Source organism: Elgaria multicarinata, chromosome 1 (assembly GCF_023053635.1).
Source record: "Elgaria multicarinata webbii isolate HBS135686 ecotype San Diego chromosome 1, rElgMul1.1.pri, whole genome shotgun sequence".
NCBI classification, from domain to species: domain Eukaryota; kingdom Metazoa; phylum Chordata; class Lepidosauria; order Squamata; family Anguidae; genus Elgaria; species Elgaria multicarinata.
This window is the reverse complement of record NC_086171.1, coordinates 21,031,707-21,049,050: the sequence shown is the minus strand read 5'-3', so window position 1 is coordinate 21,049,050 and position 17,344 is coordinate 21,031,707. Positions and strand designations below refer to the sequence as shown.

The window sequence follows — 17,344 nt, the reverse complement described above, 5'->3', positions numbered from 1 at the left end:
TGTGTGTAGTGAAGCGTAATATTTCATAAACCGGTTCTCCTTGAACCAGATCAGTTCACATGGTTTCGATCAAACCACTGTTTCCTGCAAGCAAAAACAGAAATTTAAGTCCTAGGGTGTTTTTGATGAGACAGGGAAGGGGAATATGGCAGATATCCAATTCCTGATGGTAGGTCTTGTGAAGTTTCCCCATGATGCTGAACAGTGACAAATAGTAGACATCTCTGCATCACTTAAAATGGAAATATGTTTTTAATCAATCAAATAATTATTGTTAATGGTCTTTTAAGGAAGAGGAAAAACAAAGGACACATAATATGGTTGGAACAGATATATTAACTTTATCAGTTTGGAAGTTTTGGAATTAAAAACATTTTTTTAAAGTTGTTGATCAGCAATGTCACCATTTCTTTGCTCATCCTTTTTCAGCCTCTCTTAAGTTTGCTATAGCTGTTTATATATTTCAGTGCAGTTTTAGAACCTGTTGCCATACAGAAAATGCTTGACAAAAATAACCCATTGTCCAGGGTTGTGTTGGGTAGGTTGATGATGTCAGAGGACCCTTGGAGGACTTCTTGCATTGGGCCTTTCCAACTGACATTTATAATGGGAAAGCTGGGTGTTCCTCGGGATGTCAGGAGCTAAGCGAACGTGATGGAGGGCTCACTGAACTGGAAAACTTCCTCATCATACAGGTCATCAGGCAGCTCTTCTTCACCATCAGCAAAAAACGTTGGGAATGGTGAGTTCTTACAGTCATCTTGGTATGCTGGTAAAGATGAATCACGGATCTAGAACACAAGAGCAAGGAGCATTGATTTTAAAAAGGACAGAAAATCACAAAGAACATAAAACAGAAAATGACTGGTAAATTGGGCAACACCTGAACAAACCGGTGCCTGAACAGTTTTTGGTTTCCTTTGTTTTACAAACTACTCTTAGGCCGTAGCTAGACCTCAGGTTTATCCCAGGATTGTCCTGGGGTCAAACCTGTTCATCTAAGTGCCACACAGGGCATCCAGTGCTCAGGCAGGGACGAACCCGGGATGATCCTGGGATAAACCTTAGGTCTAGCTACGGCCTTAGTGAGTACAGCTAATACTACTTAAAACAAAACGTATTTTATTAATTATTATACTTGTTAAATACACTACACTTCTCTAGGTCTTGGAGGGAACATTGGGGCTGGAAAAGGATGTGGAGAGCAATGGGAAACCATTAGGGAGGTCTGTGGAGTGACCTATGGGGAGAGAAAGCAGGCAGGGGGGTATAGATAGGTATTTTAGGCGTGGGTGTGAGCAAATGAGTGAGATAAGAGAGGGACTTTGGAGAGAAAGAAATGAGCGACTGGGGTAGTGGATCATGTGTGTAGGGAGTGTGGTGAAAAGGAGTGAGAGTGAATGGTGGGCTCATTCTGAATATGAGAGGGAGAACAAACCAACTGTGGGTTAAAAAGCAGGTTTGTGTTCTGGGGCTCAGCCCCCACTTCTGCCTTATTTTCAGGATCTTGGGCAACTTACCCGTTTTTTAGCCTTGCCATTTTGTCTTTCTGTAAAATGAGTGTTTCGTAACTGCCCACCGTGGCAGCCATTTTGTGAGGGTGCCCATGACACAAGTCAAAATTTCAAATACGCCCACCAGCCCCAAAAGGTTAGAGACCCCTGTTGTTGTCAGCAAAAATAGGTGACTGGGTAGACACAGAGCCCACTTTCTTCCAAATGAGTGTAGACACCAAACGGGAAGTGTATAGAAAAGGGAATTACAAGCCTGACTATTCTGATAGTCCAGTCAATAGTTCTTAAATGGAAGAGGTTCAGACATTAAGGACACTATCTGGCCAAAGTTAAGCACATCTAAGTTGCACTGTTTTCAATGGCAAAGTGTGAAGCACATGATTAACTCTTTCTTATTGGAAGCATGAAAACATTTCAACTTCAACGTGCTTAAGAGTATATGGATCAACTTCTTTTTTCTCAAATGAGCTGTCCTGTAGTGCTCATTCAAGTCAACAAATGTAAAGTGTGGACAAAGTAATCCTGATCAATGGTCAGCAATTTCCAGGCTGGTTTACACAAAAGGTAGCAGGATCAAATCCCACCCACGCCATTACGACTTGAATTGCTTGAACCCAGCACTGCGTGGATAGCTCCATGCAAAGAATAGGACTGGAGAACTCTTATTTTAAATCATTACTCCATTATCCGTCCTTTCATTTATGTGTAATGTTTACTAACATGTGGGAAAGCTGTGAAACTTTGCAGAAAGTTTAGTGCTGCCCAGTGATACATTGGAGAAGGAGGGACACATGGACCAGGTTTAGGTACTGTGTCCTTTCTAACTGATATCAGATGGGTAAGCAGTATTTGGTATATCAAAGCCCCCATTGTCAGCCTAAGAGATGAACACTATGGGCCAAACTAGATGGCAATTACATGAAGGCAATTATGATTTTATTAGAATGTAAGCCTATGCAGCAGGGTCTTGCTATTTACTGTTTTACTCTGTACAGCACCATGTACATTGATGGTGCTATATAAATAAATAATAATAATATTTTGAGGGAGGCTGGAGATAGGAATTTAGCCCATTATCCCCTCCCATGGTCCTGATGAAAATCCCTCTCCTCCAAGGCTGTACTTGCATTGGGAAGAAAGCCTTTGTTGGTACCATCAGCTCTGACTCCATCAGTATATATGTGAAGGTAGAGTTTGTTTGCCCCCAATGTGCATCACCTTACACACAGAACACAAATTGAGCCCCATTTGTCATTTTCATGCCTCTTCACCCAGCTTGAAGAGACCCTACTGGAACTCTTGGCAGTCTCTGGGTGTTCTACCACCCTGAATAATTGGGTGTCATCCGCAAAGCTGGTCACCTCCCTGCTCATCCCTAACTCCTGATCATTAATGAACAATAAAGATCCTTGGGGAACTCCAGTGTTTACATTCCTCCATGATGATAACTGTTCTTTTATTCCTACTCTCTTCTTTCTGTTCTTTTAGCTAGCTACCGACTGATGAAAGAACCTGTCCTCTTCTCTCATGGCTGCTAAGTTTACTCAGGAGCCTTAGTGAAGGACTTTGTCAAAAGCTTTTTGGAAGTCCCAAATTTGCATTGCCGATACATGCCTATGCCATCTTACTGCATCTTTAACATGTTGGGAGTCCACAGTGCTCGTAAAAGCTACAATATTTATATATATATATATATATATATATATATATATATATATATATATATATATTTCTGATATAACACCAAATAATCAAAAGCAGAACTTTTTTATTTATTTATTTTAAAAAATCAGTTACATCAACCCTTTCTTGAAAACAACAATGTAGCTCAATATCTAAATGTCAAGAATGAATCAGCCAGGGAATTCATGTCTACAGAATGGTCCCAGATCACGTAGCAGCCAAACCTCCAAAGGCAGAAGCACCAAAAACAGGGTCTGCCACTTGAGGATCTTTAAGGGTCGAGGGGGAAAAACACAGGAGAAGGTTCTTCTTCAAGTTATGCCCTCCAGCTTGTGTTTTGGGAACTGGCCTGTATCTGACAATAAAAGCTGCACAGCAGGCGTAAGTCTGGAAATGGAACGTTGGCATTCAGAAAATGTTACTGGCTTTTAATCATGGTTTTGCAGAACAGTAAATTAATGCGCTGCGGACACCTAGGGAAACAGACCTACAAGACAGTGCGCTATTGTCAGCAGAGCTGTCAAGTACAAACAACTAGAGTTTGGCAGAACAGAATCAGCAAAAATTGCATGAGCATGTGGCAAGCTGGGTGCTTTAGCAATTGGGTGAAGTCACAGCTCAGTTTACAGCTTAGTAACGCTCCAGGCTGTATCAGTACTTTTACACTGACTGTAACAAGATGTAAGACACTTACATGGGGGGGGGGGGGGGAACGCTTCTTTCCAGAGAGTGCAAGATTCGAATCTTTTTGCCACAGTAAAATTGTTTGACTAATGAAAGAGTTGTGGAGATCAAATCTTGAATTTGTTTTTTGCAAGGTTCTTTAGTGCCCGATTGCTCCTCTGATAAGAGTTAGCAGCCTGCTAGAGGCGCCTTCCCCAACCTGGCCGCCCTCTAGATGTGTTGGATTACAACTTCCATCAACCCAGGCTGGCTGGGGATGAAAGGTGTTGTAGTTCAACATAGCCAGATGGCGTCAGGTTGGGGAAGGCTGTGCTAGAATGAAGAAGCTGTCCTAGGCAACGCATGTGCCTTCTGGACACACCTTTCCCCCTTGCTTATGTTAATTTAAGAACAACTAAATGAGCTGCGATTCATTGTTTAGCTACAGTGAAGCTTAGAGATTTAAAAATAAAAATTAAGAGCATGGCCAGCTACGTTCTGACGAGAGCTAACATCATATGCACCATGGTTTCCTGTCAAATTAGGTGCCAGGAGCCAGAGGCATCACACTCCATGGTAAGTGAAGCATTTGATGGGCTCAGGTGAGACTCATACAAAAACATAGATAAATGAGAAATTTCAGCCTTCCAAGTTGATAAAAATTAAACCACAGGGCAGGCACAAGGTAACACACCATTATGCTTAATACTTTTATCCTGCTCTATCTGTTTACTGGACTACAGCCGGGAATCAGAAGTGTTACAAACTAAATTATTAAAATTGTATTAATTTAACCTGCATCTTTTTCTGTGCAAGAAAGTATAGATTTGGTTAAGATTTCTATATTTACTAAGTGCTTATTGAAGATATGAATACCCATGCTTTTTTTACAGTGGTGCTGTGGGAACATTCGTGTTGTTTTTGAGTGTTTTCCTTTTACTCTTGTGTGTTTACTGTATTTGTCCTTACTTGAAAATCAATAAAAATAGTATTTAAAAATTGTGTTAATTTTTGTAAATACCCATAATCTATTTCCAAGACAAATGGTAGAGCCTGTTACTCAGAAGTTTGTTTGTTTTGGCTCTTGCTATGCCCACATTATGTTGTTCATGCTTTGGTTCTACGAGCTTACATGTACTGTGAATCGAGAAGACAACAAACATACTTTCTTAATGAAAATTTCACTTGATTTTCAATTTTAAAAAAATCTTTCTTAAGGGAATGAACATGCTTTTGGGTCAGTTTTCTTGCTAAACAGAAAACAATTAAATGATATGCTGCACAGCTTGGATACAAAACCATATTCTAATTAAAGCAGAAATACACCAATGTTCAGTTAGAAGAGACTTTGCAATTTTAGGGTTGGAGAAAGACCTTAATACCATTCATTTAAGGTTATTTCAAGACTTCTGGGGGAAATGTTTTCTATAAATGTACATCTGCCAAAGTGCACAGAGGCTTAAGGGTTGCTAAGCAACCAGTGAAGAGGGCACCAATGTACCTTAGCTGTGCTTTTTATGCACATAAGGCAGCGGCCACATTTTTTTTTTACACTTTCATAGCAAATTATATTGTTTAAAATGTACTTGAATGAAGCATTTTTAACAAAAATGAAATCCATTAGAAGTGTTGGCCTAGGGAATGCACACTTGCCAAAGATCCAGTTTCTTTAGTGCTATAGTTCACACATGATAAATTAAGTATCGCATAAGACTTACCAACGCAAACTTGGGAGCCTAAATCAATACAACCCTTACCTATCAAGTGAAACTGGGGACTACAACAGTAGGACTTCCTATCCGGCGCTATTGAAGTTCTCCCAGCATATAGACTCATCTAGTCCTTTGTGTTTCAGTTTTTTTTAAAGATCATAAAAACATTTTTGTTTCAGCAAGCTTTCAGAGAAGATTTACCTTTTATTATTTGGCTACTCTGGTTTTGCATTACTGATATTTTAATAAACACAATGAAGAATCTTGTGGCACCTTAAACACAAACACATTTATTATGGCCTTTGTGGATCTTACCAGATGAAGCAGACAGGCTCTAGTCCATAAAACCTTATGCTATACTATATTTGTTAGTCTTTAAAATGCCATAAGCCTCTTCGTTGTTTTTCCTGCAGGAGACTAACACCGCAACCCACTGGAGTTTTATAATGTGCCTCATTGTATTATCTACCATTTATTGCTTTCTACTATCTATAAACAAGTTTGAATTCCCAGTTGAATGTAAAGGCTGGAAATAATATACCTCACTGGCCATGCAGTATTTACCCAGTACATTATTGCTTTCATCCGAAGAACTGTAATGGATCATAATGAGTGGCCAACATGGATGCTGCCCCCCCCCCTTTCTTGAAGTCCTACTGCCACTACTGAACTTGTCACAGAAATTCAGTGGGGCAGCAGCCAAAAAGGACGGATTTCCTCTTTGTTTTAGCGAGAAGCAAGCTGCATTGGCAGAGTGGCATAGCAGCAAAAAAGGGGGGGAAAGAAGAAAAAAAAAGGGGAAGGGGTAATCAGTCCTTTTTTTTGTTTTTGCTGCTTTACTCTCTAATTTCGGTCCCTCGATCCCAGAAGTTGCAGACTCCTGGATAAGATGGATGAAATCGTGCACATATATCTAAGCACAGGTGATAGCAAACAAATTGCCAGCTAATAGCACTGAATGATGCAGAGGTGGGTAACAAGGAAGACTTGGATCTACTAGAGAATCTCTTGGCTGATTGGCTGTAAATTGTTTGCCTGTAAACTGGCTGCAAGGTTTTCTGACTCCCAACTGTTGAACAATGGCAACAACAAATTGGCTTTTCCCCTCTAAACTAGGCTGTGGAAATGAAGAAAGCTTGTGGGTAACTAGGAGTGGACTTTGCTGTGAAAGGGATAGCTTAACACAGTTAAGCTATGTTACTGAAACGAATTCCTGGGCTCATCCTGTTTCTAGGTATGAATTCTAGGTGTGTCTTTTGCACATAGCTCCGGTTGATGGATCTTAGGGTGCTAGTAAAAACCAAAATAAATCCCTCAAGCCTGAAGTTTGCCCACTCCAGGGCTATTATATTACAAACATGTGGCTATAGAAAAGCCTTCCTCAATGCAATGTGTTGGACTATGTGAGGTTTAGGTGCACGTTCTGAAGGGCTCTGAAATATATGGATTACAGGAACTAGTCAAGTTCAAACAGCAGTTGATCACAATATAACTACAACAAAAAAGCAGGGGGGGAGATAAAAAAATATGAGAAGACACCCATAAAAAGTAACAGAAAATAAAATTAAAATAATCCTCAATGTGTTCTAATTTTCCCTCATAAAGAAGTGAACAAGAGAGAAGATTCCTTACAAAGCTGCTACAATGGTAGTCAAAAGAGACTACCATTAAGGTAATCGGCATGGACCGGCTGCGGATATCCACACCGGGAGGAAGGTTCCTGCCCCAAATCCTCAGTCATCATAGGTTCCCAAATGGGAGTCTGTACAGGCGCAAAGCCCATACGTGTGAATGCACTGATGACTACAAGAACTTTAGGTGCTTATTCTGAAGAACTGGAACATCTGGATTAGAGAAAATTGTTAAATTCAGACTGTCACACCAATGGTGTCATTATTACATATACAGATAGTTATCAATATGATGGAATTTGAGGTGGCCCTTAGTATAGTTAGTGCAGGGACACAACAAAATACCTAGCATTTTTTCCGAAGGCAAGGTGTTCAGAGGTGCTTGTGGAGATGCAGATATTGAAAAAACCTGACTTTAGCAAAGGACTTTGTTGTGTAGGTAAAACTGCCTAAAGGGAGAGTTGGTGTGTAATATGAGTAAGAGCCAAGGTTGTGGTCTTTTCTGTTTTTAACAGTTTTTTTCCTAATATTAATTTACTGAGAAGTGCTCATTGCAAGATCAGCAGTCATCAAGTCTTGGACTTGGGAAATTATAATGTGTAGGGTTTTCACTGAAGAGGAACATGCAAGGAAAATTCACCTTATTGCAAATGTTGATTAGTCCCATTTACGCTAGTCATCTAAACAGGACTAATGTTTTATTGAAACTGTTCCTAACCGTCTAAATTGTTTTAAATTCTGTATGTTTCTTTTTTTTTATGCTGCATTTTATTATCTTTGAATTGTTGAAAACTGCCCAGAGAGCTTTGGCTATTGGGCAGTACAGAAGTGAAATAAATAAATAAATAGTAATTAGTTAAAAGCTGTAAGAGAAGATACATGCACCCCCACAACTAATAGTTACATGCATGTCAGATAACCAGCCATTTCATTAGATGACACTTGCCAAGTTAAAGTTGTGCTGAAGACCTTGACCCCTTCCTCCTCCCATTCCAAAACTGGGCTTGCTGAAGCCCACCACTCAACACACAGATGACTGTTGCCATCTATAAAACTACTAATTTAATCACTCATCTTCCTTTCAGAAGTGTTAGTATAGTTGACATTGCCATGAAGACTTTGAAATCCAGATACAGATTTATGCTGGATCAACTGTGTTGGCTGAAGTGGACTTCCCCATCCTCTCCTTTCCACGGCAGTCCTTCCAGCCCCCTACACAGAGAGTGTAGAAAATACTACACAGAAAATGCTACATAGATTGAGAAGACCTTGGTAAATGGATTGAACTGTTAGGAGAAGAGGAGATCCTCCAAAGCTGGGTGGAAGGATCTGCAAGCAGAGCCCTTTCTCTCAAGGGAGGTCCTTTCCACTCAAGGAAGGCAGATCCTGGACCCAACCCCACAGTCTTATGCCAGAAAGGAAATTGGTGATGAAACTGATGTACATTCTTGCATTCATAATTGCTATGTAGTCCTTCCCATCTAAAAATTTCAAATGCTTTAGGGAAAGGTCAGGAAAAGGGGACACTTCTGCCATGACGCAGACTATAAGAATGCTACAGAGCGACAACTGAATGCAATTTGTGCCTGTAACTATCTGAACAGAATGCACACTTTTGTAAGAAAGGTTGTTTTACAGAGTAGCTCTCTTGTGGGTGAACGTTTTGAGGTGGCTAAAAAGCCATGGTGTCTTCACCCCCACCTCCAGCAAAGATGGGAGAAAGGCACAGGAACAAGGTTGAGAGCAAATACGTAAGACTAGATCAAGCAATTCAGTTTCTAATACACCTCCTAAAATGCATTCCCAAAAGGCAAAGGTGGGGATATAATTGAACAAAACATGAATGTTCTGGATAGCAAGAGTGATATTTAATAAGACACCTAGTCATTCACCTGCAATATGTTTTATTGTTAGACTCCATCCTGGACACCTGTCTTTAAGACAGTTATTAGCATCTAAGGTCACCATTTTGTTAAAAGAATATTAATGGTAAGAAAGGCCCAGCTGAACTCTTGTTTCCAACAAGTACAGCCATCATCCCCAAGCACCCTCTTTTGTTATATGGGATGAAAGGCCAGCTCAGTCTTTCTCTCATAGCAAGTAGCATCTTTTCCAGTGCTTATGAGCAGTAATGTCATCACTTTTCTCTAAACTGTATAAATACCCTCAGTTTGGAGAGTCCAAAGTCGTCTTCTTACCAGAGGCATGGGGCCATTCTGCTGATATCACTAGGCTTCTTGCTTGCTAGAGCAAGGTGCCATTGAAGGGTGTCCTGTGTCCCCTAGCCAAGTCTCCCCGCTTTCTTCCCTCTTCACCTGAGACCAGGAGCTGCAACGCTCACCAGTATGCAGGAAAGAGCTTCAGCGAAGGATAAGTATATTGTCTTAGGGGGTTCTTAATACAAGTTGTAGCCTCCATGCCCCTCTTTCATCTCTCTCCCCCTCCCTCCGTGTGTGTGTGTGTGTGTATGCTTTAAGACTCTTAGGCCTCCATTTGCTCAGCTAATTTCCCCAAAACTAGCTTGTGCATTTGAATCTGTGTAAACATCAATAAATGTGACATTGTTCTCTTCAATGGCGTGAGCCTCTTTGGGTGAGAATCACATACTTAGCCATAGGTGCTCTATTGCCAATGTCTAAAGATTCCTTGTAAGTGGATGTGTAAGTCTTGTCAGAACACGTTTAAGTTTGTACACGGATCTAACTAGAGCACATCACATAACAGAGTTGGATCCAATGGTTCCCCTTCCTCAGTTGGAGAAAGACTCCATCCCACTGGAGGAAGGGAACTTTTGTCTCCAAGCCACTGAGTTTATTTACTCAAGTCCTGTTCACATTCCGTGGCTTGTAGACTGTACACATGACGGGATGTGGGAACAATCATACCTGATTGCTTGTAAAACCATATAAATTGGGACCTATATACACAGATGTCTACAAACAGGCACTATTTGCATGATCCATCCACTGCTAAAAAGGGGTGGCTGACTCTTAAGACTGGTGCTGTTATGCCAATTGGCACGGGTTCATACCAGACTGGCTAGAGGGTTAAAGTGCACAAGCACAATTTCTCATGTCATGTGTATGACCTACACAGCCGTTATAGGAGGAACCAGACTAAATCTTTTAATGTTTACCATTTTTAATTGTTGTAAACTGCCCAGAGAGCTTTGGCTGTGGGGCAGTATATAAATGTAATAAAATAAATAAATAAATAAATAAAGCCATCACGGCATAAAAATATGGCGAAAATGCAATTTTACACTTCATGGGATATATCTGATAGCACTGAAACAGATACTGCAATAAGTTGAGATCAACTTCTATGGCATTGAAAGAGATGCCTATGACAGCTGCATTCAAAATGGTTTCGTTCCATTTCCCCACCCCACCCCCACCCAGTCAGATTTCACTAGCTGTGCAACAAGCCTTGGCTCAGCGTTTTTCAATTTCCTGTGTTTGTAGTTTTGCTGACTGAAGCACTGTTTTGTCAAGGACTCCTCAAACCTTGTGGTCCAATTTCCATACCAACGTCCTTCTAGCACAAGACAGGAACAAAAACAGCGCGCAACCTAATTGAATGCGACAGTTTGGTAGAGAGGAATCAAGAGAACAAGGGCGAGACTGAAGAAAAGCTTCTAGCATCCTTAACTCTCTATGTCAAGAGAATACCAACCAAACTTGGGGAAATGCAACAATATTGCATTAAAATGATTGTTCTGTTACTGCGACTGCAAGGCAAAGGTCACTCTGGTCTCTTTCACCAGCCTAAGGAGCCAAGGGCCACATGGAATTCCACCCCCCACCCCCAGGAATATTCTCAGCAAGTGGAAGACCAGCCTGGACCCAACCATCAGCCAGAGAAGAAGGAGCTTGCTTCCTGCTTCCCCATCTTGTGACTGCAGAACCATCAGGAAGGCCATTCTCACCCCGGTTACTGGCCAAAGGACCAACCATTGTGGTGCCATTTCCATCCCAACAGGAACAGCAGTAAGGGAAAACTAGCCCATTCAAAACCTGCGTCGGCATTGCCAAACTTGATTTCCCTCCTCTACGTTTCGTCGCCACTCCGCTTCCTTCCCGTATCTTCTCTAGCAGCCTGTGATCTTGAAGGCAGGGGCCTTGTGAGTCCTTTTTGCCTTTAACGTACAAGTGCCTGCCAGCCGTATTTTGTCCAGAATGTCAATTGCTACGTGCTGCTTTGAGAAGGTATTTTTGTTGGAATGTGGGATAAAGATATAATGAATAAATAAAATGGATATTGGATGCAGTTATTAGAAAGTAAAGTTGTCTCGGACTATACACAAGCTGCACTTTTTAGGAATGCTTGCAGAGGCAAAAATATTTTCCCCTTGAGAAAGGTCAAATAATTACTGGATGCAGATAACATCTCTGTGGAGATCGAATCTAATAAAAATAAAATCTAATAAAAAGTAATGAAATCCATTTTTTTTAAAAAAAACCAAAACAAACCCAAAATCTCTCAATACCCTTTCCGAAGTATTTTTTTCTATAAGCTTTCCAAATGTTTAAATGTAAGAGAGGCCACAATCCAGCAGCTATATGATTGTGGCAGATTTCCAGGGAGGAAACGCTTCCCCGGTCAGCAGCTTCTGAATAACACGGCAAGGAACTTTTGAAAGACAGAAGCAGTGCCGTGAGAAATTGGGGTTAGGACAGGCAAGCTCTTGAGTGCACTCGTAGGAGTTTTCTGGATTGTGGCCCTTTTCTCCAGAGCTATGGGACCTCCCAATTTCAGCCCGTTTGGAATCATAGGCTGTCTGAAACCTCTCATTCTTAGCTTTGAGTATTGCCAGAACCTTAGCGTTAAAAAGAACTATTGGAGAAACTCTGAATATGCATCAACAGAAGCAAAGGAAGCTGTGTTGGTCCCATAGTAAAAATGCCAAAATCCAGTGATGGGCATTTATTAGGACCAATAAATGAACCGGCCAGACAGCTTCAGCTATTGGGCGGTATAAAAATGTAATAAATAAATCTTAAGGCCAAAGAATAGTGAGTGAGATTTTGCCCAACTGCAGGCACAAAATACATTTTCTCTTGATGTGATTTTATACACACAAGCTTCACTTTTCAGTACTTGTGTAACCTAGCAGGGTCGAATCCATGGGCAGTACCCTATTTCATGCTAGTGCTAATGTAAATTAAGTTGCGCTAGCATAAAGGCCCTCTAACACAGCACCAATAGCATTTGTTTACGTAACATAATTTACGTTAGCGCTAGTGTTGAATAGGATAGGCATAACCCACTGCCTAAACTGCTGCTGTGGCAAAAGAAGCCACATTTCTGCTTTAAAGCAAGGTATGCAGTGAGACCCGAAAGAGCACTATTTGTCACTAAAGTAAGGGTCTCATGGGTCTTTTTGCTGCTGCACCACTAACTTGTGATGGTGTGGCAGTGAGGGGGGCTGCAAAACAGCCTGCACGTTGCCTACCCCCGTTCTCAGCAATGTTGTGAGATTAATTTGTGATGAGTTCCTTTAAAAAGTGTTTTCTAATTTTTCTTGGTCATGCCTTAGTAAAGTAATTTACTAATTGTAATCTGTAAACAAAAACATATCTTGCTCGTTAACAGGCTCCTTGACCAACAGCTGATAACATCAGTGTGTGTAATTTCTGAGACGGCTTTCACTGCTAGTTATTGTTGGATAACAATGTAAGAAGACTTTCCCCTTTTAAGACAATGGTCTAAACAAAGTACGAGGCCCTGCAGCAGAGGATACTACGTAATAATGAAGAAACAAAAGAATCAATATTGTACAACAAAGCATTCACTAGTGTATTGGGTCAATGCATTATGCAACAGTTCAAGAGTCCAACTTACCTTTACTAAACAATTTCTATGACCTGGAACAGCACCATTTACATAAACGATGTTGTGCTTTGCAGAGATCCGCCATACCTGAAAGATCGAAATTACCAAATTGAAACCAAAACATTTTATTACAGTTTCATAATGTATTTGATTTGCGAACTATGACCCCAAAATATTTCCAAAGACAATTGCCACCTCGGGAAATTTCAGACCCTCCTCCCCTGGCATCATCAGTGGCCACAGTGGCAAGCGAGGGTTAGGGAAGGCCTTCCCACTTGCCCTGAAGGAATGCTGTTGTCACTTTGAGAAAACAAGCAAGATGGGCATGGTAATAACTGCAGCCATCTCCCCATCCATTGGTTGGTTTGCTTCTTTTGTATTTATTAAGAGGAAAAGTGGTATCTGCTGTTACATGATGGTAATTCTGCACTAGGAAGCGACTAGTGCAGGCATCACAGATATTCCTAAATTGCCGCAGCTTTATCCCACATACATAATCCTCACCTTTAGCCCTTTAACTGTCCTGTAGCGGTTACCCATCTGTCCAGGCATTTTCTTTCCTTTGAAGACCCTTCCAACCCTCTATCTCAAAAAGACCAAATAAGAGTTAGACACGTACGACAGAAGTGCCCCTATATGAAAAGCTCACAAGGGTAAAAGAAGGAAATTCAAACCAGGTACCAAAGCAGGTTTTTCATAACATCATGCCATCCATCGGGGGTAGGCAACTTGGTGCCCTCCAGATGTTTTCGACTAGAACTTCCATCAGCCCCAGTCAGCATGCCCAATGGTCAAGGATTATGGGAGCTGCAGCACAAAACTTCTGTAGGACACCTTGTCACCTACCCATGCCATACATGCTAGTTAAACTGATGCTTACAATCCAATCCTATACCTGCTCAATCCGAAGTTAGCCCCATTATGTCCAGTGGGGCTTACTCCTAGGTAAGGGGGTGTAGGATGGTACCCTAAGACAATCTTCTGCACAATTATTTGGAAGTTCCATTAAACTCAGTGGGAAACTGTCCCAGGGTCAACATGCAGGGTCCCAACAGATTGCTTGATTTAGGGAGCTTTTGCGTTGATTAAAATGTCAGGAGAAATGGGAATAAATTCATTTTTAAAAACATGTATCTTTTTCTATTGACAAAAGTAATAAACACTGTTACGAATACGTACAGTATTGGAAATTGCTCCAGGTCGTCTGTGTGTTTTAGTTTGGCCATGGCTAGCAGGCTGGCCTTTAAAACCCCATCTTTTCATAACTCCTTGGAAGCCTTTGCCAATCCTAAAAGCAAACATAGCCAGAACTAAATCAGTTTTGAAATAGCCATCTAGGAAAAGATAATTTCCCCATTTTTTCTAGTAGTACATGTTTTAGCAAACACTAGCAATCAGCTTGGTCCTTGTGTCCTCTATTAATCAATGCTTCTGAACCATTTTCAAGGGCAGCCGCATGCAGAGCACATTACAGCAGCTTGAAATCAAGGGGTTCCCCAACGTATGTACCACAAGAAGCGGCGGGGATAATTCGCATACTCCTGAGGAATTCTGGGAAGTGAGCAGAAGTCACTGCGAGCAGCAGAGATGTTGGACTTCAACTGACCGGCTCAAGACAGCGGTGCGCGTGGAATTGGAAACATTTGGGGGTTTTCCTCCCTGGCCCCACCTACTTTTGCCTATGGCCCCACCCTGGGAATGCAGTCCTCAAAAGCTTCTCTGGAATGTAATTTGGCCCTTGAGCTGAAAAAGGTTTGTTACCCCAACCAAAACACTTCTACTTTTGGCTATTTCTACAATGGAGCCAAAGTTGGAACAGATCCAGGCAATTTGATCAGCAAAGTACTTTGCAAAAACATTACAGTGGGCCACTGAGCATTCCAAGCCCTCAATTGAAATGATCAGGATATAAAATCTCCTTTACAACTCAGACCAAACAATACATTGGCTTGGATCCAGCCTATGCTATGTTCTAGTCCAGATGTGCAGAACCTCCATTTCATGGGACACCCCAATCTGGCCCATGTAATCTCGTAGGGTTCCTCCAGAGGGCATGGTTTTAGGCTCCAAGCCCTAACCCCTGGAGGAATCCCCACGGGGGAGGCATCGCCCCACTGCTATCTCCAATCTGACATAAAAATTAAGATTCCCTTGCTGGTGAACACCAACATCGGGGCATGGCGGATCCTGGGCATTGAGACTTGCCCGCATAGGGAAAAGTTACCGTTCTCTCTGGTGTAGATGAGTCCCAATACCCACTGCTATCTTTGATTGGCACAGTTCCATATATCCTTTCAGTAAGAAAAAAGGGGGTTATATCAGGGGTCGGGGCCATGCCCACCCCCCAATGTGACATCATGTACAGCCCATGATTTCTGGTGTCATCTGGTGGGCAGCACAGGATGAATCCACCCCCCTCACTGCAAAACAGTTCTGCACCCCTGTTCTAGTCCCACTGAAATCAATCAGACACATTAGTCATGACTAACTTAATTCCTAATTATTTCAATGACGCTAAAGCATAATTGTCTTAGTCCAGAACAAACCCATTATACAAGGATCCAATATACACTCTCTTCCCTCAGAGGGTCTCAATTACTGTACATTTTGTAGCAGAGCGGAGTAACATTTTCTTGATTCAACCCGAAATTAATTTGCTGAAAAAATACCCCATGGGAAATACTCCTCAAATAGAAAAGTGGCAATGTTACTTATGAAGTTAGCTGTCATTCCAGGAATATCTTATGTACATATTTCAACCACATATGTTTAAGCAAACTAGAAGAGCACGAACATGTTTGTTTAACCTGTAATTTTCAGACAGCTAAAGTTTGGAGCTGCATTTGTGCTTAAGGATCAAAAAGCAACTGCTTCCAAGTAACCCTGCAAGTCAGTAGAAAGAAGTGTTGCTCGAAAAGGATTATACCAGAATGAGGTATTCCTAAAGAGCTTCTCGAATTGCAGCATAATCCTATGCAAGTTTACGCTTAAGTAAATCTCACTGCTTTCAATTAAGTTTACTCACAGGTAACTGAGCACAGGATTATGCCCCAAGGGTAGGAATAACCACCATTAAATAGACAGTGGGATTTCCTAGACATATCAGGGATCGGCAGCACAGTGCCTGCCAAGACCCCCGAGTGCACCTGCCAGACCCCCTGGCACTCATCACCATCTGCCTCTCCACCCCCGTCTGTCCACGTTCCTTAGCCCCTGCACATATTCCCCACTCAGAAGACAACACACACAAAAAGCTGGGTGGACAGCAATAAAGCCTTAAATTTTCCTTAGTTGATTCAATTTATATAGCACATTTGCACTACATTTTGGTCATACACATAGTGATAATTAGAGCAAAAAGTGTGTGTAGACTGGATAGGAATGGGAACAAATTGAGCCAGAGGACTGCAGTAAACTAAGCCAAAGTACGTATAATTGAAGTAATCACATATTCTTCCCCATGCCTCCATTCCTTCCTTTCTCACTTGTCTCCTGGTGTTTATTTTAGCTTGTAAGCCCCTTGGGGTAGGGACCTGTCATACCTATTCCCTGTAAAGTGCCATGTAAATAGATGGCACTATAGAATTATTAAACTTAATCATCATCAGATACTTAAAACAGAAATCTTCAACCTTTATTTTTCATTTTAAATGGATGCACCCGAAGCTTCTTCGCTTTCTTTTTGGGATGTAAATATGAAGTCAAATCCACCAGCTGAAAATGACACAACCCAATGTACCGAATGTTTAGAGCAGATGTTTGGTGGGATGGTGAAACTTAAAGCAACTAGATTCAAGCAGGGAGCACTGACCACACACTGATAGGGTTGGGACACAATGACCAACCATGTGTTAAACAATCCATCGTTAGTTGGGGCCGCACAGAAGCGATCGCGCATGCTCTGCCATGTCCATTTGCCACATTGCAAAACAACCCAGGAGTACCCCAATCCTTAACAACCCAGAGTTTTAACTCAACAACCCATGGGTTAAAAAACACACAATTAAAATTGACAGCCATTTATAGTGGCCCAGTTCAGATGTAAGTTGTTACACCTGAACTGGGCCACTAGAATTTGGGAAATTATTAATTCTTTAGCAATAGAGCAGAATTTGGGGGTGGGGTGTAGGAAGAGGACCACAAATCATGATCTGAAGGAACCAAACTTCAAAGAAAATAGCTCTGTCAACTTTAATTAACCAGTGTAATCCCTGGTCTCATAGGACTAAGTGTCCACTTCAACATTTCATTCTGATGGCCCTTTTTAAAAGAAGAAAAGGAAAGATGGGAATTATCCACACAGCCA

The 17,344-nt window shown here is 41.4% G+C and overlaps 1 protein-coding gene across 1 annotated transcript in view; it reads right to left on the bottom strand.

The window, feature by feature from the left end:
- Positions 1 to 233: 233 nt before the first annotated feature.
- Positions 234 to 17,344, bottom strand: part of MRPL3 (mitochondrial ribosomal protein L3) — a 33,990-nt gene continuing 16,879 nt past the window's right edge. The window contains exons 7-10 of the mRNA XM_063124765.1: positions 14,218 to 14,326; positions 13,543 to 13,620; positions 13,048 to 13,125; positions 234 to 791 (exon numbers count right to left, since the gene is read on the bottom strand). Coding sequence (XP_062980835.1) covers positions 642 to 791; positions 13,048 to 13,125; positions 13,543 to 13,620; positions 14,218 to 14,326 — 415 coding nt within the window. The 3' untranslated portion in view covers positions 234 to 641. The remainder of the gene's footprint in view (positions 792 to 13,047; positions 13,126 to 13,542; positions 13,621 to 14,217; positions 14,327 to 17,344) is intronic.